The sequence below is a fragment of the Callithrix jacchus genome, chromosome 9 (genome assembly GCF_049354715.1).
Source record: "Callithrix jacchus isolate 240 chromosome 9, calJac240_pri, whole genome shotgun sequence".
NCBI classification, from domain to species: Eukaryota; Metazoa; Chordata; class Mammalia; order Primates; family Cebidae; genus Callithrix; species Callithrix jacchus.
Genome location: NC_133510.1, coordinates 100,644,747 through 100,671,091, shown reverse-complemented (window position 1 = coordinate 100,671,091; position 26,345 = coordinate 100,644,747). Strand labels below are relative to the sequence as shown.

The following is a 26,345-nucleotide window of genomic DNA, read 5'->3' as shown; positions in this document are numbered from 1 at the left end:
CATATTGGGTAGTATCAAAATTATGTAACATATAAATACATATTACACAGGAAGTATCAATAGAATTATATAAACCCCCAAAATGCCATGTGACTTTTTAATGGGATTTCATGGAACATTAATTCAGGAAGAAAAAGAGATACAGAAAATTGTTTGAGCATCTGGACTAGAGTAGGTTGTGGGGAAATGAATTGATAAAATAATATTGCTGGTGTGGATAGACAATAGGAAAGGTTTCAAGGAAATTTATAGGTAATGAACATAATTTACAATTCTAATGAAGATATGGTACCTCTGGCTATGGAACTTGATTCCCTCAGTACATAAATGCATGCTGAAAATTGTGTCATTCTTCTGAAGACTTAGCCATTACATTGTATATACTGTCCACTCTGATTACCTAGAGGTGACTTTCACCAGTTTTTTAAAAATTTACAATTCCACTTTGGCTTCTCCGTTTTTTTCCGGCACTAATCTAAGACAAAGCCTACAGTATCATGTGAGTTCTCTGCTGAGGTTTACAAACTAATTTTTACAATCAGGCTAATCAAACCCAACTGGGAAGGCACAATTGTTACTAAAAGTTATATGATATGTCTTAACTTCAAATCTAAATCTGATTATTCTATCACAATTTGTATCAGTAAGAATGAACCTGAGTAACCATGAGTAAGACAAGATAAAATCCCCAATACCAATTTTTTCATTTAGCTTGACAATATGCTTTGGTCTTGCTAATGCAATATTTTAACTAGCATCAAAACCTGGAGTGTTGATTTACAGCATTAATCATCTAGTCTCCTCTTCTTCCTTCTTTCTGATAGAAGGGCAAGTAGGTAGGCAAATAACTGAAGAAATATCATGCAAAATAAGAAAAGTGAATGCCTCGACAGATTCCTACTTCTTAGAGTAAAATGGGAATAATTACCTTTATACCAGTGGGCTAAACAGAATTGCATATTTAAGAATAACACAGACCTAAGAGATCATGGTTATAGGATGCTTTTTTCTGCTAACTGAAATGATGGCTACATTCATGAGATTACTTACTTTTAAACCCCAGAAGCCACATTTTAAACAACATGAGATGTAGTTCATACTGATGAGTTTGAATCCTGGCTCTATCAGGTAGGATTTGTGCTTTCATTCTCCCATTCATAAAAAAGGGAGAATAGCAGCCCCCACCACCCAGGGCTGTCAGAATTAGATATAAAGTACTGAGAACAGTGTCTGGCATATAGTAAACATTATATAAATGTTAGGCAACAGCAGGAGTATTATTCATAGTCATATGCACATCACTTAAGAGACAAAAGAAAACCTCCATGTTATGCCTGCTTCAGCACAAAGGGAAGGAAATTAAATATGATTTTATTATCTCAGTGATTGTGAATTTACTCATTATCACATATAAAGTGCTCATTATTTGTCAAACACTAAAGTATTTAAGAGGGTAGAAAAATTTCCAGTCCTTACAGCATTCACTTTCTAGAGGGATGACAGATAACGAACAACTTTATGGTATGAAGTCCTATAGTGGTGAGAGCTGTGGAAAAAACTAAAAGAAGGAAGAAAAATGCAGAATGGCCTTTACTCGGTGCCCACATTCAACTGTTTTTGACAAAATGGCTTGGTGCCGGCCCCACTTTTCCCCTGGAAGGAATGCTCGTGCTGACACTCTAAGTAACTGCTTCACTGAAATCCCAACCATTTGGATGCAACAAAAATAATCCAGCATATGAGCACATCCAGATAGACATATGTACACTGGTTTTTAAAAATGTAATGTGTATGTAATTTCCCGAATGGCTGGTTGTCACATCCATCTGGTCTTATTTCCATAGCACTTGAATGCACCACGAGGATATAAACCCTAAAAGCTAGAAAACAGAATTTAAATACCCAAACACATACGAGGTGTGTTTTCAAAAGCAGCAGACCTCAAATGAACACTGTGGTAACTTCATTAACTTCTCAGCCACAGTTGAGGGTAGCTGAGACTAAGCATAAAGGCCACAGAACATAAAAGACATTCCACTGCAGACCTCATTAAGTGGACTTAAGAGAAACTTGACAAGCTAATGACAAAAATCTAATTTGGACTTTCTGGATGTAAGAACCCTGAACAAGTCTAAATATGCCAAAACTCTGCCATGTGTGCTATCTGAGAAGGCAACAACCTGATGTCAATCAGGGCCATGTAGTTCATGAATCAAAACCCCAGGGATGGATGTGGTCGTATTCAGCCACACTGAATAGAAAATCATATTCGATGTGTTTTGGGGTTTGGGCTTTGGTTTTGTTTAAATTGCACAGATGTCATAGGTTCCTAAATTCACATTGCTCCCCAGGGAAGTGTTCATCAGGCTGCATATATTGAGCAAAGACATTAGATCTAGACACCACACTGTACAGAAATCATTTTTGGTTTTATATTCTCTTTTTCCAGGAGCCCCTCCCTATTTCTAAATTCATCAGCACCTGTAGAGTCTAGGCCAAGTAAGATTGCAATTATTTCCATGTCATATTAAAACTACCCAGTTGCTTTAGGTGTGTTTATTTCACTCACCAACTACTTGTATATCCCTTGAGTGGAGAAGCATAATAATAATAGTAGTAGTACTTGTGTATGTCATACACAGTATCTTACAAATAATCATTCTCATATCAATCTTATGATCAACTCAATTTTAAAGGCACAAAAGCTAACATTCATGTAATTGTTCCTACCTCTCATTAGTGGAAAACCAAGGATCTAAACACAAGCTATCTGACTTCCAAGCTCACATTCGTATTCCACTACCTGGTGCAAGAAGGAATAAATGCTTTTTGAAGAAATACATGAAAGAATGTGTTTCTTAATATCCTCAGAATTAAAAGACAAAGAATGTATCAGTTAATGATATCATTGCCGCAATAAGCATACAGTAATTATTATATAATAAGGATAGGTATTTAGGATCCTCGAAGACATTGTGCCTTGTACATTTTATGTTCCTGCAGTGCCTTTTCAATAGCTTACATACAGATAGTATTTGTAAGATAACTGTTGAATCAGTAAAATGTTATAATCCAATGGCTTCCTTGGGTCATTTTCTGTTTCCGGCAACTAACCCCTCATAAAAAGGAAGAATCTTCTTCTTCTTTTTCTTTTTTTGTTTTGAATCTGATTCCATGTGCTAATTTCTTAAGAAATCTCTAGATGTTTTCCCATGTTTAGATCTCTCAGCTTTTGTCTGAGCCTGAGGGAGACCTAAGTTCCTGGTCCCAGGTTTGCTAACTCACCTACTCCATTCCCGTACAAGCACTATTAATAAGAGTGGAAATGAGAATGTTTAACTGTTGTAAGCAATGCAGTGAGTCAGCGTATCTTCCTTTCCAAACCTGGATAATATCTGGATTTCATAATACACTCACTTCTGCGATCTACACTTAAGTATTATTCATTTAAGACATTTTTGTTTGCCAGTATTCCACAGAGAAATAGCATTATTAGCTTGTTCTTTCAAACGGTCTGGAAAAAGACTCCAAGTGTATTCTCCTACCTTCGTCTTTCCTGTTTTCAATGAAGTAATACCAAGTAAATCACTTAACATCTCTGTGTACTTTTAAAAAAATGAATGCAATATCACTTGTCCTGTCTTGCTGCTGTGAAAATCAAATACGATATATGTATAGAATTATTTTTGAGCTTTGAAATGTTGTATAGCTGTTAGAAACTACTGGAAAAGAAGAAAGCCAAAAGTGTATATACTATATACTTTCAGTAAGCCAGGTATTTAGTTTTGTCCTTACATAAATGATGTATGTATATGTACAAAACACATACAGCTGAGACAAAATAGACTTGTGTATCTGTCTATCTGTCTGTCTGTCTGTCTAATCTATAAATACACTCACACTGATTGGAAATTTTACTGCATAAAATTTAAGTAAATTAATGAATGCCAGATTTTAAAACCTTCTCTAATAGCCTCTTCTAGCTTCTAAAACAGAGCTACTGTACTTTATGCAGTAATTATTATTTACTGAGTTTTAGCTCAATGCTAGGCATTGGGTGAAAGCATTTATATACATTATATAGTTCATGCATAACACCACTATAAATAAGTATTAGTTTCTGTCTTTTCCAGTTGGGTGAACTAAGGCCCAAAAGATCTAGGAAAATGCCTCACAGTCACACTGCTAGCAAATAACAGAGGCAAAATTTGAATTTAGATCTGCCTGTCTACAAAGCTTTGCTTAGCAATTCAAATCCCATTTGTCTGAAATTTGCATTAATCCAAGTGTATATTAATTCATGTGCTATACTTAGCAGGGAGCAAATTCTAATGAATTCCATTCTTTGTGATACGTTAGTTTTTTTGACCGAACAATAAGCAAACCAAAAATATACAGCTTTTTCAAAAACAAGAGCTTTAAATTTTAAAAAATGTCTTCAGGGGGTTTATGGACCCTGGGGCCAGGTAATACACTGATCATGAAATATAGGTGATTGACAGTTACAAATGGAGTTAATGGGCATGGTTTTTACTCACAGTAACCACTGTTCACGCTTTTAGCTCTTCAAGCATCCCTACTGTGTGCACACTAGTACACTACTCAGTGGTAAAGCTGTGGCTGTGGTTGGGCAGAAGGTTAACAACGAAAGAGGAGATTTCCCTCAAGGGGCCTACAGTCTATCCTTTGGAAAGGAAATCAGGATACACCAAGCAGTCAGAGTCATATTAATTTTAGAATACATTAGCAATACTTAGAAGTAATAAAACTAAATCAAAATTTCTTCAAAGGATTAAGTCCTTCAGCCTTTAACTCAGTCAGACCTGCCAATTAGAGTTCAAAGACAAGATTCATACACTTCATTTACAGATCCACTGAACCTTGGGCACAAATGATAAATCCTTAATAAGTCAGAAAGATAGCTATATTTATTCTTAAAATTAATTAATTTGCACACAGAGGTTGGGTGATTTGCCTAAAGACAATTCATTGAAATGTCTGATAAAATTCTGTAACCCTGTTTCTGATTTGATATCACTGAGCTGTTTTCCCATTTTAAAGTTAAAATGTATAAATGCTCGTGTGTGTCAAAACAAGTTCAAATCTCCACATGATTTTCCCTCCTTTGTGCTGTAAAAGCAGGCTTAGGTTTATTTAGAAGTTGCCTTAGTGAACTCAGCAGTAAACATACCTGACAAATCAAACTGGTTGGTGATTCTAGTGTCTGAATTCAGCGGTTAGGCGATTTTATGAATGTATGTGCACACACATTTACATACACATACACTTTGGTTCTGTAACAATGAACTCCCTTGCACCGTCCATGGGGAATTTACCAAGCTACCATCAACCACAGGAAAATGAAACTTTCCAAATTTTCATCTTCAGGAATTAAGGAATTTTATATTAAGCGTCTTTGAAAGGCCTAATGCTTTTAAATGATAATTAAAGGCAAGAATTGGCAAGATAATTCTGAAGGTAACTATACTATTCTTTTTTTTCCTGAAAGAGTACTATTAAATAATCATAACTGTAATGCATGCAAATTTTATTTTTAAAATAATGAAATTAGCTTCATTGATTAGACAGCAAATAGCAAGAATACGTTAAATTGGTATTGATGTAGAAAACGGTAATCAAATGGCCCTAACAGTTAACATATAATGCTCTTTATTTCTATTTTTCATTTAAGCCATTTTCAGCCCCTCCAGTTTTCCTGGGCCAGTTCACAGTACACCAATATTTTTGTAGCTAAGATGTAACTAGCTGTGAATCATTTTTGAAGGATTTTCACAGATTTTTTATTTTTACTATTAGACTCCAATTCTGCAGGATCGAAACCTGTTTCACAGAACCCAAATTACACAAAACTTTGGGGATAGAAATTAGCATAATTGAAATAATTCAATTTTTGGTAATTATAATTCTCACTTAAAACTAAATTAAATGTGCCAAACTATAATTATGTTCAAATTTGCATCATGAAAATCACCCCCATTTAGCTCGTGGCATCTTAAAATATCTAATAGGGATCTTAAACTCTTCAGGTTGAGTCGAGAGGCCTTATTTTCACAGCCTTTGGGAAGAGGAGACTTTGATGCATTAAGCACAGTTATTTAGCCTCTTAGGAGAGGAAAGATGGGTCCATTATTTCTTCACTATTTGATGTGCAGGATTTGTACTCTAAGCTTCAGATACCTTTAACTTACAGTGCCATTATTGAGTTCTGAGTGCCACAGCAGAAAGTAAAAGCTAATGCTTTCTTTCAAGAAAAACTTTAAGCAAAACAGGCCATGCATTAAGACAAAGGTAATGGAAACCAAAAACAAAAACACTGTTAACACTTTAAAACCAGGCACTTGAAAATAAGCTCTGTTTTGCTGTCCATTTTTAAATGATTAAAGATCCAAAACAACCTGAAGGCAATGAGAATTTACCTTTCTGTGTCTTGTGAATTGCTCACTGATTCTTAAGAATCCTAGGATCAAATCTTTATTATTTATTTTTCGGGAGTACAAAAGGAAAACATCCATAAAATATTATTCAGTTAAGCTGCCTGTTTAATTAACCTTTCTATTATTTAATTTGATTAAATTAACCAGCTGATGTGATTAAGCTTGCAAGATGGCTTATTCGTCTTCATCTTTGGGATGGTAGGTGGATATAATCTTCAAATATATTGATCAAAAAATAGATGTGTCTGGATATACAGGGCTGGCATATTGTCAAAGCACATGATGAGTTTCCCACAAAAAAAAAAACACATGAAGGTATCTCCGGTTGAGCAAAATATTCACATTAATACCAGAATAAAGCAGAAGAACTCTGGCTGACATCCCATCTGTTCTTATGAATTAAATTTAGAAATCATATATAATATAGACATTTCTGTCTGAATATCATGAAACCCTGACACATCCAGGCTTTCATTAGAAAGCTCCACGATGTGACTTGAATAACAATCTGTCTTACCTAATTAGTATTTTCAGTTTAGCATATTCACTTCCAGACATATTGCTGTTTGCACATGGTAATTTGGGTAAACAGATACCATCCACAGCTGCATCAATTAACACTGCTAATCAAAACTGAATTCAGGTAATTGGGCACATTTATGCAAAAAAATGTGTAATTTTGCAAAAAAACGAGATTCTTCAGTAATATGTCAATAAGTAAAAATCTCCTTTTGCTTGTGAAGATAAAGAATGAGACAAGAAAATCATCATTAATATATACATCACGCAGAGTAAAATTCCTAAATTAAATCTCAGTCTTTAATTGGCCTATATTTTCAGAAATTGGATATTTTTCATAAATGTTTTCCTCAATGTTTCTACATAGTAAAGTTGATTCACATCTGCCTAAGGGTTTAACCATCAAGCAGGACTCAAATGGTTAATGAATTCTCAAGTATTTATATACTTAGAAAGGATGTTGGTCAAACTTGCTCTTCCATCTTGTCTAGCAGCTCTTAGGGAAGATTCTCTCAGTCTGTTTCATTTTATGACACGCTTTAATTTTCTCTGCTACAAAACACTTTCATTTGTAATTAGAATCACAATAGCAATTTATTTTCCTGCAAATATTCTTTAACTTCTCTGATTCTACACAATGCCCTTTAGTTGCTTTTTCATTCATTTTCAGAAAGAAGACTGCAAGTTGTTTTTCTTCTCTCACTACAAACATAAACCAAACTGATCATTCTGATTAAATATTTTAATCCATTCAGAAAAACTAATTTTATTGTTGTGAAGTAGTAACTGGCTAACTAGTGACTAACAAGTTCTGGCTAGGGAGAGATTTAGGGGCATAAGTTAAAGCTAAAGTAAAGAAACCTGGATCATTTAAAAAAGAATCTGAAGTAGATACAAGAATTATCCTTTGGGAGGCCGAGGCAGGTGGATCACGTGAGGCCAGGAGTTTGAGACCAGCCTGGCCAACATGGTGAAACACCGTCTCTACAAAAAATAAATACATACATACATACATACATACATACATACATACATACAAAATTAGCTGGGCACGATGGCGGGTGCCTGTAATCCCAGCTACTCCATAGACTGAGGTGGGAGAACTGCTTGAACCCAAGAGACGGAGGTTGCAAATGAGCTGGGATTGCACCACTGCACTCCAGCCTGGGTGACACTGTGAGACTCCATCTCAAAACAAAACAAACAAATAAAAACAAACAAATTATCTAGGGTGGAGATTATTTGTGTATAATAAACACACTCACAAATTTCTGCTTCTTTTTTCTCTTTCAGACTTTGAAGCTTAAGTTTATTTCTAAGTGCAAACACCAGGCCTTTATAATGAAGTACTGGGCTCAGTGTCCCTAGCGTTATCTTAATGGTAACTTTCAATGCAAGTTAACACTTCCTCAGTGTCTACCACATATCAGGGTCTCTTCTACGCCCTGAAAATAAATATAGAGATGAATTTAGACTGATCACACTTCTCTGTGTCAACTTCAGAGAGTTTTACAAACCAACAATGAGAATCAACAATGAGAAGGGTGATGAAATCACTAAGTGAAAATGCATCTGTCAATCCCAAATTTTGCAGAAGTCCATTTTTTGCATAACTCAGGTTAATTCGTTTATTCTCATAAGTCAGAAAATGAGAAAAAATGTTTTTAAAGTTATTTTGCATGATCTCTGTTTTTTCACAATGCAGCAATACTGTACCTCTATATTTATTTTTTGGTATTTATCAAAAATATTTTTTCCACATATTTCTTTAAATGCATTTGCCATAAACAATTGGGCAGTTCCTCACAGCATAGACATCCAACACACTTACTTATACTCAGTTTCAAGAGCAGGAACTATAAAATATGGAGACACATTTATCAACAGGTTGTCAAACTGCTCACACCAATGAAACCATATGAGGTAGGACAGATGCCTCTGACCTTAAGATTCTGTTAAACATCATTATTTAGGAACTCTAAAAGATAGGTAAACAAAAGATTTTAAAGACAATTTTTTTTTTTTTTTTTTGAGACAGAGTCTTGCTCTGTCGCCAGGTGCCAGGTTAGAGTGCAGTGGCACAATCTTGGCTCACTGCAACCTCCGCATCCCGGGATCAAGCAATTCTCCTGCCTCAGCCTCCCAAATAGCTAGGACTACAGGCGTGCACCACCATGCCCAGCTAATTTTTGTATTTTTTTAGTAGAGACGGGGTTTCACCATGTTGACCAGGATGGTCTCAATCTCTTGACCTCGTGATCCACCCACCTTGGCCTCCCAAAGTGCTGGGATTACAGGCATGAGTAAAGACAACTTTTTAAAGAGCCTAATGATTGGTTTTCAATGAACTAATCTATTAATATTTGGGGAGGAAAATTTCTTTTCTCCATGAAATGAGCCCACTGAGTAATGTTTATTGCATGGGTGTACCAGTGTATTGCCCAAAGCACTCTAAACTCCCTCTTCTCGTATTTCCTCCAGAGTGAATCAGTAGAGAATTAATTATCTCTTTGTAGTTCCTGAGTTTTAGTAAATTCCTTTTTCTGGGGAAAGGGTTTAAAGAATCCTGTTCTCATGGCCAAGTTTTAGCAAAGTGGAATGTTATGATTATCCCAAAGACAGCTTTGGTGAAGGAAAGGCTTGAGATATGTCACCAGCTTCCAAACCAGGCGGTGCCACGGGCTAGCTATCTGACTTCAGGTAAAATTTTCACCAATCTGAGTGTGAGTTTCTTGTTTATAAAACATGGCTCATAGGTTCACCTCACTGGATAAGGGGGAATACCTGAAACATAGTAGGTGCTTAATAAAGGCTTATTGAAACTGAATAAAGGTTTTAGTAAATGATGGCTCCAGAAATGCTAATGCTGAAGACACCTGAAGTAAAAGTATCTTTTTACAAAGTCCTCTGATTCCAAAGTTAATACATAGAGACAGTATGATAATTTTAACACAAATAGCATAGATTGTATCAAATAGGCCATAGACCACTACACTATATTAGGTCACCTATCAACTCACTTGAAAACTAGCCCTAGAAAACTAATCTTCCTAATTAAGTTGGAAAGTTAACATTGGGACACTTATTGTTTCTAGAACATTTTTTATTATTGTATTAAAAAAATTATGAGAAATAATTTCATTGGCCATTATGAATCAAATAATTTTATTTTAAAATTATTGTCTGTTAAAGAGGATAATCTTAAAAAATCCATATGTGACTACATTTTTACCATGAATAATCTCAAAAAACTAGAAAATTTCTTGAATCTGACACTATCTCTCCTTAGTCCAGCAGAATAAAATTCCTCATAATACATCTCTAAATTTCTGTAATATTAATTTTAATTGCTGACTCATAAACAATGCATAACAAATAAAATAACACCATTGGTCACTTTTTAAAACAGTCTGCTTTTTAAACAGAAGTATGCCAGCTAAAATATGCAGTCTATGAAATATCAAATGGATTAATCTTGGCTTATTCATAGCAAAGAATGTTATTTCACAACTATAAGAGAAAATGTCAGGACTGGGACTGGGTGGATTAGGTGGAAATCGATTGATAGAAAACAAATGCAACATATAGAAATAAAATGTCTTCGAAGCACACTGAAGCAAAATAAATTACTGAATTTGAGATTTAGCAAAATATAATCTTATTTTCCTTTGCTCTTTCACCAATACTTTTTTCTACAATATGAGACAATATGAATTTCACCTTCCAAACCCATGATTTTCTTGAATAAAAAGACTGCTAATCGTTAATGACAGTGTAGAGAAGGATGTAGTTTAGCACATTAGCTTTTTGTACTTTGGAGAATGTTGTATTTATAACAAATTTTAATACTGATGATTATTTTTATTTAGTTCTGGTAAGAGGCAAAATAAGATTAATCCAAATTAGAGAAGATAATAAACTTATGTCTGAAGAATTAATAGTGTTTATTTTAGAGATATAATTTAGTGGTCACGTTTATCTTTTATTTCAAATTGTCTTTAATAAGAAAACAAGTCTTATGAAACAACTGAGTTTTTTAAAGTTTGACAGTTCAATGTACTGAAGCTAAAACTGGTAATCTACACTTTATCAGACAAGGTACAGAACAATGTATTTGTTTACAGTTCATGGTTGAATACTTGTCCCACAATTAAGAATTAGGAAATTATCCTTACAGCAAACAGATCTTAGTTAAACATATTATTAATCTATGCTTCAAGGTATTATCCAACTCTCTGGAGGATGCCAGAGTGACTTTGCCAGCTGAATAATCTCAGTCACTCTATCTGAAGTTTTTCATCTTTGACTTTCTTCACAGGCTTGGAGTAGAAGCCTATCTTTCAGAAGGATATTAAAAGAATACATGAAAAGCTTGTGTAAAAATAAACTATAGCACCTCAGGCTTCTTAATTTTTATACTATAATGCCTTGGACTTTTCTACCTTGACAGATTCAGAGTGAATTCTTTGATGAAAAGAGAGAAATAAATTACATGCGGAAGGAAGAGAATCTTTATTATCATTTTAATAGTTCACAGACACATAAAAGGAAGACACATTCACTATGTGGTGGAAACTAAAACTAAAAATATTCACTGACTTAGAACTAAAAAGAATTAATATGATAAGAGAAATGGAAACAGTTTTTGAAGCAATGTGAATACACAACTACTCACAAAGGCCATTAAATGGTATTGCAAATAATTAGTTAGCGTCTCCTATAGCATTTTTGAACTTAATGAAAGTACTGAATACATTCAGAAACTATCAGAGATCATGGAGAATGAAATTCCAGACATCAGAAATAATCAACTTTTAGAAACTGCTTCATAAGCAACTGTACCAAAAAGACCGCATTTTCAGGAGACATCATGTAGATTTAAGATGGATATGATCTGCAGTATCAGGGGTTGGCACCAAATTAGAATAGAGAGGCCATTGTTACTTACTCCTAACCCCTTCAGGACATCCCTAGGTTGTTATTCTATTGGGAGCATGCATTTTCAGTGTGCGGAGATTGGCTTCATGCTCCCTGCTTTTGTTGGGATGGTGATTTAGAGGTTTCAAATGCAGAGAGTAGTGCTTGGAACTCTTCCTATATGCTCCCAATTATCTATAACGTTATTGTATATTTTCTGCCACCAGGATGCTTTTGTCAGAGCTATGGTCCCTCTAAAGTAGCATACCACTCAGAGCTGCAAAAATGAAAATTAAAATAGAAAGGTTTCCTTCTTATTATTATGTGAATGACATAGGACCTGCTCGATGTTTGCATTTAAATTGAGCAGAATAATTCAGCTCTGGCTTTTAATTTCAGAAGGGTTAATCACCCTAACAAAGGTCAATCAAACTTTAATCTTCAATAAAACTGCTACAGCCCCAATCACCTGCAGGACATTTATTATATTCCTATTTCCATGCGAAAGAATGCCTTCCTTATGTATCACTAATCTTCTAACTCTTTACATTAGCACATTTTACCAAAAAACATTGATTTCTTTGAAACTCTGACAACAGTTCAGTTCTACACATCTCAGGAGATAATCCTGTTTAAAAACAAAGCAAACAAACAAACAAAAAAACATGGGACATCAGCTGTGAACCACTTTCTGGGCACTTTCTAATCCTCACAGACCTTAAAAACTCCAACAGAGTTCTGACAATACCAAATCTCAACTACACAAAATATTGTGGTGGTTTAGGTTAAAATAACAATATATGATTTTAGGAACTTAAGCCTCCCTATTGTCTGTGATTGTGCCTTTCATCTACTTATTTCTATTCACAATGTTTGCTGCATACAGAAGTTACTGATTTGAAGGAAGCAAATGTTAACCATCTCTGAATAACAGTGGAGATACTTAAATTCATTGATTTATTCATCATAAATACCTACTGAATGCCTATTATGTGCCAGATATTGAGCTAGGGGTGGGGAATCAGAGTTAAAGAAAAGAAAGAGAAACAAAAAGTTATCACAAGAATAACACTCTCCTGTGAAAATGGTGTCCAGAATATAATAAAATAATCATTTAAATCTCCACTCCCAGTTTCTCTTATCAATGTCATTAAATTTTAGCAACGACTAGAAATGTGTGAAGTCAAATTTCCAGCAAAATTTTGATAAACGGTGTTTAAAATTATCTGGACACTCAAAGGCTTTAAAATTCATAATCCCATAAAATGATTCATTTCTTATTTAAGTATATAAAATGTGATTGTCAAATTTTAAAATGAATATATTTATAATTTCCAGTCTCCCATGATTAGAAATAAAATCATGAGAAACTTTAAATGAGCTCATTAAAATATACATGCTGTGCAAAATTTGTTTCCAAAATGTTATTTCATGAAATTTAAAAACTGCTATGAACACAAATGACAATAGTAACAGGCAAAAGACAAATTATTGCATTTTGCCATGATATAGTGGCTCAGATGACCATGGAGGGAAGAACCTTAATGCATGTCCCCAATTATATTGTAAATTGATTCCTAGGTACGGTAACAGTGGTATGACACCGCATAAATAACCCAAACTTGCTTTCTGCATATTTTTTGAGACCTCTTCCTCCTTCTTTGTAGTTAGATTAAGTGCGCAGCCACATACACAGACGTGCGTGCCCTTCCTCATCAATATTCACATTCATTAATTAGCAATACAGGAAGGCTATGGTTTGGGAGACTCCTCAAAGCTTGAATATTCAATCAAGCAAAGCAAATCACAGTAAAAAGAAAATACACATAAATAGTCTATGACCAGACTGGCCGTGGAGAACAGCACATAATTTCAAGAGATAGTTGTCCTTATAAATGTTGTTTTAAAAAGCCCCAATTACTTTGTGCAACTTAAAGTCAAGACCTTAGCCTTCCTTTGAGCATATATTGAAACTAAAATAGAACCTCCACATATTCCATAACTACACTTGCTTTTTTTCCTGTCCTAGAACTAGGTTGACACAATAGAATAATGCAGAGCAACGGCTTTTACATTGTTGAGCAACATAAATCCAACGCTACATAATCTAAATGTACCATTGATATGTTACCAAATACTTATTCTGAAAACTGATCAAGATTAGCTAGACCCAACAAACAAACTATTGCCTTATATTCCATTTTCGTCATCAAAAGCTGTTTAGCTGTATTATGAATTTACAGATTTAGGAAAAATAAAAAGCTTTCAGAGAATATGCTACAAATGCCTAAAAAGCATCTGGATCTTCTTCTGAATCAATTCAGTCAATAAACAAAAAAAGAAACAATGTACTATCAAACAAAAATCTTAATAAAAAAACCTAGGATGTGGAATTATGAAAGAAACATACCTTTGGCCGAACAAGTTCACAATTTCTCATCTTGCCTACACAGCTCTGTCGTTCCACCTTGAGCAAAAGTCGACTCCATGTCCCTTGTGATCTCTGAGACAATGCCATCATATCACTGGCAAATTTTTCGATTAAACTTTGCAGATGTAGTAGCAACTTTGTTAATTATGACATTAGCCAGCTGGCGGGTACAATCAGTCACCCACTGTAAGGAAAGCCAGACAAAGAGACATCTAATCATTGCAACCAGAGCAGATAAATTTTGTTCCTTTCTCATACGTGTCACAGATTCTATTCCTTCTGACCCTCTCCTCAGCCATCGACTGTCACATTTAGATTCCGAGAGCTTCCAGTTTCCCTTTATCCCTGCCTTAGATCTGAAACTCATGGTTATCAGGAAGACACGCGTCACCAGCTGTCTCGGAGCAGGAAAGCAATCAGGTGAATACTACTTATTATCTTGCATTGCTTTCCAAGGAGTGACAAGATTGATTTGAAACCAAGAATACATTCAGATCTCAGTAGTTCCTAGGGTTTTGAGTTCAGACAGTAGGGTATGTGCTAAGTTGCAACAGGGAGGACTTCAATCCCAATGTTAAGGCTACAGGATATTAGATATTTAAGCAAAGTTTTAAAAAATTGATCACAGCTCCTTTTTCAGATGCACTTGTATTAATATTTCTCCACCTCTGTGCTATGTTGGTGATGCCCATGAGTCGACTGTTACCCGGCAGAGCCAGCTTTACAATGAGGTAGCCCAAGTCAACCTGTGGAATCAGTATTCTGACATTATGAAATTAGCATTAGGAGAAATATCTAATGTAGATGACAGAGTGATGGATGCAGCAAACCACCATGGCACGTGTATACCTATGTAACATACCTGCATGTTCTGAACATGTACCCCAGGACTTAAAGTATAATAAATGAAATTATTTTTAAAAAAGGAAATTATCTTCATCTATCCCTTTTTTGTGAAGACGAGTATTCTATAAAATCCAATTCTTGAAACTTATCTTTGCTAAAAATTCAAATCATATTTTTGTATAATAATATGAGAAAACTAATTTGGGCATGTTAGCTAAAAATTAACATGCAAATTTAAGCTGGGGAAGATATCATTATATTAATACAAATTTTTCCTTCAAAAAGTCAGTCTACTGAAGTCATATGTAAGTGTGTATCTATTGGGTGATCAATATACACAACACATGCATAATGAATTTACTGAAATTTCAATATATATTAGGTAATGCGCAGAAACATACCTACAAAATGATATAACAGTATTTTTCAGAGCGAAGCATCCAATGGAGCAGCAAAGGGCTTGATCTACATGGAAAGCCATTACCTTGATGCAATTTTTATTAAAAAATTACCACTGAAGTGTTTGAGTATCAACAAAATAAAAAATTTGCACAGCAGAATTTGAAAGAGAATTGTATATCATACAGTAATAAAGTTATATTTATCAACAAATTAGTAAGTCTTTCTGGGATGGAGAAATTTAGGGAAAAGTTGTAATTCTGAAGTTGATTTTACCTAAGAATTATGTGTTTTTGGCTCCTGAACACAACCTAAAATATTTTATCTCTATTTGTGAAAACGCAGTTATGGTGCACTATATTAATAATTCATGATACACATCCTAAATTACATTTTATTTTTACATGAGGACATCCCTGCCATGGAGGGCCCAAAATCTCTGTTTAGCTTAAAGCACTGCAAAGATAAGCTGATAAATGTATGTAGACACAACCTAAGATGATGATACAACATTGATGAGACAATTTAGGGATTCCTAAAACTGTGAAGCAGGTTACTTTCATCCTGGGAAGAAAAAGGGTTTCTAAAGTCCCACCAGAGTTGGCATGGGAGAAAGAGAATATGATTTTAGAAATTCTTAGAAATTATATATCTATATAGACATAGCTATCTTTTTGAGAGTAAGATACTCTTTATCCTTCATATTTTGGGCTGATAGTAAGAAATGAGTCAGATTCCATACAAGCAAAAGAACAAAGAAATCAGAAATGTCAGGACAAGAGTGCACTGTGGCACGTCAAGGACAAAGAATCCGTGCTATGACTTTCAGTGATGTTCTATTTGGAAATGAGCTGTTTGCATCCCATCCATTATCATAGCCTTGGCAACCACTGTATGGGCTGGCAAAGAGCAGTTTCTCAAGAAATACGTCAATGAAGAATAAATATTTACCTTGCATCTATCATCCTCCTCAGCCCATTCACCTACTTTTAAAGTTAAATGATGCAAAAATTCACTCTTTAGCTTTTATATGAATTACCATATATTAATAACATATGTATTCAAAATTTTATCTTTAAAATACTGGAAAGAGTTTATTCCTAAAGAGTTCAAAGTAGACATTTCTCTTAAGATTTTAAAATAAGCATTAATAATGCTCATTATTTGTTCCTGTGAAAATTACTTTGACTCAGGAAGTTAGAATGAGTCAGAAAGATCTTTATTCTTTGGCTAGAGGGAACATCTTCCTAGGAAATTCCCAGAGAATAAAATATGCTAAGTACACAAAGTTTTTCATTGCAATGATATCTATAAGAGAGAATGGAAACAATGTCTCCAAAAAATAAATTAAAAAATAAATTTTGGCAACTAATCATAGGCAGTCACTATACGGCAATAAGGAAGGCTGATAAAACCAACTTCTTATGACTATACTGAATTTAAAAAGCAGAATACAAAATTGTACACATATTGATTACTGAGTATATTTGAAGAAAGACTGGAAGGAGAAGTGTTAAACTAGAACCTATGTTTTGTAGAATTAGAAAATATTTTCTTCTTTTACAAAAGTTTGCCTTAGTGCCATTCTAACTGTTAATCTCAAAATGTAGAATAAAAGACTCCATCTATAAAATGGGAACAACAATCATAATTGTAATACTTACCTGACAGGTTCTTAATATTAAACCATATAATGTATATAAAACTGCATATTATCTGACTCACAGGAAACAATTATATATCTTAGTTATTATTTGTATTATAACCAGCATATAAATAATTCTGACATATTTGTGCTATACTTTTTATTTTTTCTATTATATATTACCAAAACATCACTGCATTAAATAAGATATGCTGAAACAAGGAAAATTCAGTATTCAAAACTTAAGAGGCCAAACAACAGAAACGTGGTCTAAATACTAAATTTGATTTATAAGATAATAACAGCAATAATAATAACCAACAGCTGTAGAATACTTCAGTTAAAATTACACTTCGTATAAGATCTACATGACCTTACAATTTTACTAGACCAGTAGGTCTTACAATTTTGCCTTTTTTAATGGCTGCTTACGGCATACCTACAAAGATGTACAACTGCTAGAAACAGAGATTAAAATACAAGAAATTGACCTGGAGAAACTGGCATTGCCTTGAAGAATCTCAGCACTCTACTTTTCTCGGCACTCTTACTTTTATTTTCTAATGTGGGCACTTGCTCCCTGTGGCCACAAAGTCCAACTCATAGCAGTCATCTAAGCTGTTCTTTCTCTAGGGCATGCAAGTAAGGGCGCGTCACAATGGGTTGTTAAAGGTATAAATACAATGTACACGTGTGGAATGTTTTAATGGTTGAAGCAGTTGGTGCAGTTGGTGAGAACAAAGCAATCTAGATTTGGAAACATTCCCCCTGAAGACTCCATTCTCGATCCACACAGACCACTAAGCCCTCCTCTCTGCTACAGATGCTTTTATTGTTGTGCCACCAACTATTTTTCATTGGTCCTTGTGACAGCCCTTCCTATCCCTCTTATCACTTCAACATGTTTAATTAAGTCTCATATGTATATTAGTTTTCTTTCTGTCTTCCAGCCTGCTAGATGTTGAATCAATACCTCCCTTCTCTGTTGTGCCTTAATCTCAAGAATCAGACATCCTGCTTTCAGGCCATTCCTAGCTCCTTGCTTGCTAGCTGTGGGACTTTGGACAAGAAACTAAACCTTAGTAAGACTGTTCAACAACAACAACAACATCTCATGGTGCTATCATGAAGACTGTGACTAACACATGTCATCTGCTTAGCACATGGTAGATAGCCAATAAATGCACTCTCATTGCCAAAGCAGCAACAGAATCACCAAGAAACTGTCTAGCAAACAAGAGCCAGGGATCAAAAGACAAGCTTCTTGGGTGAATTCATATCCTAGCTTTCTCACTTAAATCAGTAATAGCAATGACAATAATAATAGTAATTAATATATTCTCTAGATTTATAAGAATTAAATGCATACTATTTTCAATTATTATTACCATGCCTCCTATGCTACTTGGTTATTTTTTTCCCATTGCTTACCCAGTTTTAGTAAAAATAAATCAGGACTTGAAGACCTGGACATATGCTTGATAATATGTAAACAAGGATCCTAGTTGTAGCACTATTCTATGATAGCAAAAGACTGAGACTGAGCTAAACAGTCACCAAAGCTAACTGGTTAAATAAAGTATGTTAAATTCATACTGTGGAATGCCATGGAGCTATTAAAACAAAGAAAGTATAAGTAGGAGTAGCAACATGAAATCATTTCTATTATATATTTTAAGGGAAAGAAGAATGGGGCAGAACAATGCATATTATATACTACAGCAGTCCCCAATATTTTTGGCACCAGGGACCAATCTCATGGATAACAATTTTTTCATGGACCAGAAGTGGCATGGGGAATGGTTTCAGGATGATTCAAGTGCATTACATTTATTATGCACTTTATATCTGTTATTATTACATTGTAATTTATAATGAAATAATTATACAACTCACCATAATGTAGAATCGGTGGGAGCCGTGAGCTTGTTTTCCTACAACTAGGAGACAGTGACAGATCATCAGGCATTAGATTCTCATAAGAAGCGTGCAACCCAGATCCTTCACATACACAGTTCACAACAGGGTTTGCACTCCTATGGGAATCAAGGCCGCCACTGATCTGAGAGGAGGCAAAGCTCAGGTGGTAATGCGAGTGATTGGGAGTGTCTGTAAATACAGATGAAGCTCCTCTCACGTGCCAGCCCCACACCTCCTGCTGTGGGGCCTGGTTCCTAATAGGCCACAGACATGTGCTCTGGTTTGTGGCCAGGGAAGAATTAGGGACCCCTGGTATATTATCCTTTTGTTTAACAAGGATTTGGCATATAATATTTCTTTACGAGGATATTTCATCTCTCTTTATGAGGTATTTAGAGGATATTGCTGAAAAATATACAAGGAGCTGCTCATAGTGGTTGTGTTAGTAGGGAAGCTTGGGTCTGTGGACAGAAGAGGGTAAGAAACTACCTTTCACAGTATACCCTTTGAAGTTGCATTAATTTATGTTATATATGTAGCTCTCCTTTTAAACCAGTAACTAATTAAAATTTTTTTAAACATTCATTATTCCTACTTGAATGTACAATTAGTCTATTCTAGTTCATTTATAGAAATTCTTCCCTTTCCTGTGCTAGTGGATCATGATCCATCAGCTGTTGTCTACCTAGTTGATCAGAGTACACACAGCATTGCTTTTCTGTACATAACATGACCTCACTACTTGTAGCTTCCAGTTCCCATTTCAGTGCTATTTTCAAAACCATTTGTTGCATGAGCCAATTTTCGTCACCCAATAAATGTCAAAATGTTGATATTCCTGCATCTCCTTTCTCAAAGGATGTCTTCCTTTAAAAGGATTTAATTTAGCACATGAGAGACAAACTGCATTTCCATGTTCTGTACAATTCTAAAGTCATTTCAAGTAAGGAGTCCTTTCTCCATGTTACAAGTGTACAAATATTTGTCCTCAGAAAGGCAGCTCATTCTCAAGGCATCCTTTAGATGTGAGAAAAATGGCCAGGGCTAAGGACCTCCAGTGGGGCTTAGGAAGCCACATGGCACATAATACATAACAAATTGTGATCTGATAGCCTGAACATGTGATATGGGCTTCAAACAGAAGGATTTCCTTATTTTTTCAAATAGGCAAATTGGAGAACATATTGCTCATTACAAATATTATCTAAACAAATTTCAACTGATACCTTCATAGGAATCTTTCAGGTGTCATAGTTTCTCCTTATCTGAAACAAATAATCTGTCTAACTTTGAAAAGGTGCAGCTCCCAGTCACAGGCTCTACCTTAAGCATACCTGATGCTAACAATCAGAATGCTTGTATTTATAAGGAGGTGGTGATGCTAGACAACCTGTTGCCTCAATTGTCTGTAAAATAGCATAAAACTCAGGAGCTAGATGATGGTTAAACAGGTTAGTTGACGTATTAGACAAAATGGCTAACACTTGGGAGCCCCTGATAATGCATGTTATCCACAGCAGCACTAGTGTCATTGGCAGCATCAGAATTTTAAACACCATTAGGTGGTCAATCGTAGCTTTAGGGTATGAAAAGTTGCAGGCCCTTTCTATTGGTTAATTTTTCTTTTCCAGAGTAAATGTTATTACATAGGTCTATACAGCAATTGGTAAGACTTATCCTACACACCAGGACTTCTCAAATTTTAATGATTGTGTATATCACCTGGACATCTTGCTAAAATGCAGATTTTGATCCAGTAGGTCCGGATGGAGCTTGACATTCTACATTTCTGCTAAGCTCTCAAATGCTGCTGCTGCTGGTGCTGGTTGTATAATACCAAGGTTATATTTCACCATGGATGTTACAGAAAAAATAACATACTTTGTAAAGAACACAATGATATTCAACCATATAATTATGTGAATTTTTATCTTCTCTCTCTCATGTTTACCTTGCTGAACAGCACTTAAATATTTCTCAGTCATGAGATAAGATGCAAGCATGCAATAGTAGTACAATTAGAATTTCATCCGTATATTAACTTCTGGTGGATATGGAGGCAAGGAAAAAAATTATATCACTCTTTATATTTGTTGTTTTAACTCACACATAATAACTATTATGGAGTACAGTGTGATGTTTTAATACATGTATAAATTGTATAATAATCAAATTAGTATTTAGCATATCCATCAACTCATATCTCTGTCGTTTCTTTGAGATGAGAACATTCAAAATCCTCTCTTCTAGCTATTTTGAAACATACAATACAAGGCTGTTAACCAAACTGAACACTTGAACTTATTCTTCCTATCTAACTATAACTTTGTCCCCAATGACTAATCTCTCCCTATCCCCACATATTATTCCCAATAAAAACAATGGTCATGTTTACAAAGCTATTTTTACATGAAAGACAAAGATTTTAATCTTGAGGTATTTTAAAAGAGCAATAATTGTTATTTCCTTTCTTGTCATAACACAAGTATACAGTCATAGTTTATATTCACTCTGCTTGGCCCAACAACAAAATAATGTATTAACACAATCCTTTTCCTGTGAACTGTATGCTTCGTTTATGCAACTAAACGCTCGTGTCTCTTTCTTATACAACTACCTAAAGCTAAATGGTTCAATCAGTAAGAACATTTTACCTTTAGGAAGCTGATACAGCTAGCTTGCAACAATTCTGGAAGCATTTACTAAGCTTCCATTATTATTTGCCTATTGCTGTGACCTAATGCCCTTGATTTTCTGGAGGCTAATTGGTGAAAAAAAAATCAAATTTGGATATGGTAAAATAATCCTCTAAATTCCAAAGCCCATAATCCACACAAAAGCTTATTAGAGGCTATATGATCCAACTCAGTGTTTTGTTTTTCAGGCTTTTTTGACTGAGGTCTATGGTAAGAAAACATTTATCATACAACCAAGTAGCACATACACACGTACTTGAAATATATTTGAAAAAATATATTCACGTAACAATACCCTTACTAACATGCAATGCATTCATATTTTTAATCTTTTTATCACTTTTTTAAACCTAGGTTATGATCTACTAAGTTGATTTCACGACCCACTAATGGGTTGTTGAAACTTCTGAGTTTAAAAGTAACATAGCCTTGGGCAATTTGTGGAACCTAAGGTCGAGTCTCTGAAAGTATATAGGTATAGGAGATGGTCAAGAAGTGAGGCCCTGTATGAGCATAAAGCAAAAGGCATGATCAGAGAGTACAAGGGCATTTAATGGCAGACCATAGCTAGAAACTTTATCTCAACCCATACAGCCAATGTGTTTTCTCTCCTGCTGTTTCTGAAAGGCAAGGTAAGAGAATCACTTTTCACATTTAGGAAGAATTCTGAAAATTATATCTCAACCCATATAGCCAATGTGTTTACTCTCCTACTGTTTCTGAAGAACAATGTCAGAGAATCACTTTTCACATTTAGGAAGAATTACGGAGGTAAATTTACTCACCCAGTTATTATTAGGAAGTAATAAGAAAGCAAGTTAAAAATGGATATAGGTCAGAAGTGATGAATACAAGGAAATGTGCATGGAGCAATTCAGCATCTTTTAAATAAATTCTCATGTAGTAACATGCACTTACCTGAGAGTTACATCAGTGGAGCAAACGGACATGTTTTAACAAAGTTGAAACTTTTAGGGCCTTATAAATCACAAGAAAGCATGGAAATAAAATGGTGTGCGTTTATCCACTTTATGCAAAAGAGACCAGATCATAACCTTCACAAGCTCAAGTAGCACAAAATTATCATAGACTAAGAGTGTAGACATTTTTCTTTCACTTTAATAGAAGAAACACAGCAATCAAGGGTGTGAGATAAGAAACTAAAACATAAAGTCGGGTAACCTTAATAAAATGCTCACTGAAACCAACTACATGCCCTTGGCTGGTTGCTAGATCCTTTCTTTCAAACTTAAGGGTTAACTGGGAAAATAAATAAATAAAGCCTCATCTCAGTTGGTAGCAAGACAGATAAGCCAAATATTGGGGGGTAAATTATCTTTAGGGGGTTTCAGAGAGGCTCTGACTAAAGAAGAATTGAGTAACCTTTCACATTTCCTTCCTGCAGTTATTCTCAGATTCCATATGGGTAGTACGATGAAAATCTCCCTAGTTCAGAATTGAGTACTATGCGGGGGCTTGAGAGACACTTTTGAATGGAAAAAAGTTATCTGAATTTTTAAAAACAGCAGTATTATAGAGTTATGATTAGAAATCAAATTCTTTATAATTTATGTCTCAGTGTAACTAAGGAAAAATGTATACTGATAGTTCATAAGTGGTTATTAGTATATATATATATATATATATGGATAAAGTAAATATTTAATAAACTAAAAGGTCATTATCACAATATTCTTCCTCCGAGAGAGAATTTTTCTTAACTCTCTCAAGGGCTTTTGGCTCTTAGAATGCATCAGTATTTTGCTCAGCTGAAATTATTCTGACAGCTTTGACATTACATTATCATCAGAAGATCATGGCATACTTAAAGATAAATGAAGATTCTAGAGAATTAAAAAAAATTAATACAAGTCTCCAAAATATCAGATTGGAATATCAAAGATTACTCAGATCAAAATACTTTCTGGCTCAATTAATCATAACTACATGATTTCAGGTGGGTAAACAATATCCCTCCACTGTTCCCTCAATATTCCTTCACTCCCACCTCACACAAGAATGTACATGTTTCATTTTAAAGATTTGTTTCAAGAAAGATGATATTTTAGCACCCTATGACCTAGAATGGATTCTCCGTGTGGATTTGTTCTATTCAGTTTTTCTCTGCAACTCAGACTATCTCACTCCTATCAAATCGAGGAACATTGCCCAGCAGTATCCTTATGTTTCCATGGTAGATTTTTCTACATAGGTGATATGCCTTTTGCTCTATATGGTCTATTAAAAAGATATCATGCCATCATACAATTGACTAAATTGCAAGGATTGGCAGTTCTCATTTTTTATGCAAACCTGATCCTACAAAACACATATGCACTCATAATCAAATACTCGAAAGTCTGGTAGTCCCTTATAAAACAAAAGAATTAAAAATTGGGGAATTTTTTGAGAAAGTTTATCATGCCAAAAAGAAAAAAAAAAGGCCAAGATGAAAAGTGGAATTTGTGTCTCGGTTTTATAATGGCAATTTTTATTTGTTTGTATAATTATTAATTTATTTTAGGAGCACCAACTAAAATCGGAGTATGGAAGACTGCATTAAGTGGAAAGATGAAACAGATGCAGTACACAGTTAAGATCAAAGAGCCCCATCAATTCATTGAAAGAGTCAAAAATCCAGCTGAGCCTCAGAGCCCTGTCTGCATAATAAGAAAGGTTGACTAAAACATAAGGATTAAACAGATGAGCTGTCTCCTGCCGAGGCATGGGAGGGAAGCCCCACTGCGACACTTGTAAAGACACTTTGGAAGCTCACACCTGCTCCTCCATAGTCAAACCTACAGGAGACCAGGATGGCCAAAGATGTTCCCCTAATGTACTAAATTGTTAGCTTGAACAGAAAAAAATACATACATCTGATGGATATCTTTTTAGTTGACAAGACATTTTCAGTCGAGGCAAATAATAAATTAATAAATCACCTCCATTTTTCCAAGGTGACTTTACCAAGTACTTAACTTTCAAAATAAGAGAAGTAGATAGTGTAAAATTTCCTATTCCTTGAAACAGTATTTGCATTGTGCCTACCTCATGATCAATTACTTTTTCCAAATGAATAGTGCTTTTCTTGAGACAATCTTGAATAACATTGGTAAATATATGCTAGTTCTGTTTTCCATTCTCAGAATATTGTCGTTTTTAGTAGCATGAAGTATATTTCAATTTTGCCACATTATACTTAAAGCTAAACTAAATTATATAGCCCGGTTCTATATAGTAAGAAGATAGCACAGGCACTTAGGATTCTGTGCCTGTGACAAATGTTGTATTTATTTTAATGCTCTCACCAAAAAGTTATGATGTAGCTACTGATAGGAACTGATTCTGAACATCAAAACTGTTTCCTTTTAAGAAGCTGAACTACTTTAAAAAAGCTAAGCAAGCTGGGACTTTGGGAACACAGAGTTACTGGGGAAAAAAATTATATGATTGTATAACATTGGATTTCAAATAAAAATTTAAAACTCTAACCTTGGTATGGATAAAGTTTGTCAAGCACTTGATGTAGACTGATTCAAATACACAATTAATAAACTCGAACAAATGGTGAGCATTAGCTTTTGTTGTAGTCACCAAAACAAGCTGTATCCAATTTGAAGTGACAGCAATAAAATCTCCCTGGAGTAGAACAAGTCACCAAATGTCAAGAAGTGATTTCCTGGGATTGATGTACAGACTCTGACTTGCTCCCTCATAGTCTAATTACATTATTTTCACTCACTCAACCAGCCAATACATTTTTAAGATGTTCATTATGTATAAGGAACTGCCAGGGACAAAGAGAAGAATTATACATGAGCCATAAGTAACAATACTAAACCCTAAGTACCAAATGTATGATGAAGATATATGATGCAGAAGTTGAGCATTGAGGGATACAGATATAGAATTCTTCATTGAAGAGGTGAGATTTGGCTGGATGCTGTGGCTCATGCCTGTAATCCCAACACTTCGGGAGGCCAAGGCAGGACAAGAGCTTGAGGCCAGGAGTTCAAGACCAGTCTGTGCAACAAAGTGAGACCTCATGCTTTTTAAAAATTAGCTGGATATGGTGGCAGGTGCCTATAGTCTCAGCTACTCTGGAAGCTGAGACAGGAGGATCCTTGAGCCCAGAGATTGAGAATGCAGTGAGCCATGATTGCGCCAGTGCACTCCAGCCTGGATGACAGAACAAGGTATTTTCTCTAAAAAATGCAAAAGGTGGGATTTGACTTTGGACTTGATAAGGTAAAGACAGAAGTAGAAAGGAGGGAATTGGTCTTCTAGAGGGAAAGAACAGACACAGAATAGCCTAGAATCCAGTGTGAGAGAGCTTGAGAGGGAATGTATAATTCCATCTGGCTGGAGGATAGAGACATACGCAAGTTAAAAAGGTAACAAAAATAATTACAAGTAGTCTTGACTACTACATAAACAAGCTACACTTTTCCTTTCAGTCTGTCTCAAGATAGTCTTGAGAATCACCTAAGGTTCTCATTGAAAACTCAGGTTATCAC

General features: G+C 34.9%; 1 protein-coding gene across 4 annotated transcripts in view; it reads right to left on the bottom strand.

Moving 5' to 3' along the window:
• The window catches only part of LOC108593203 (uncharacterized), a 101,163-nt gene that overhangs the window by 20,922 nt on the left and 53,896 nt on the right, over positions 1 to 26,345 (bottom strand). For all 4 annotated transcript variants that reach the window (XM_078338101.1, XM_078338100.1, XM_078338103.1 and 1 more), the window contains one exon: positions 14,302 to 14,506. In XM_078338101.1, coding sequence (XP_078194227.1) covers positions 14,302 to 14,412 — 111 coding nt within the window. In that variant the 5' untranslated portion in view covers positions 14,413 to 14,506. The remainder of the gene's footprint in view (positions 1 to 14,301; positions 14,507 to 26,345) is intronic.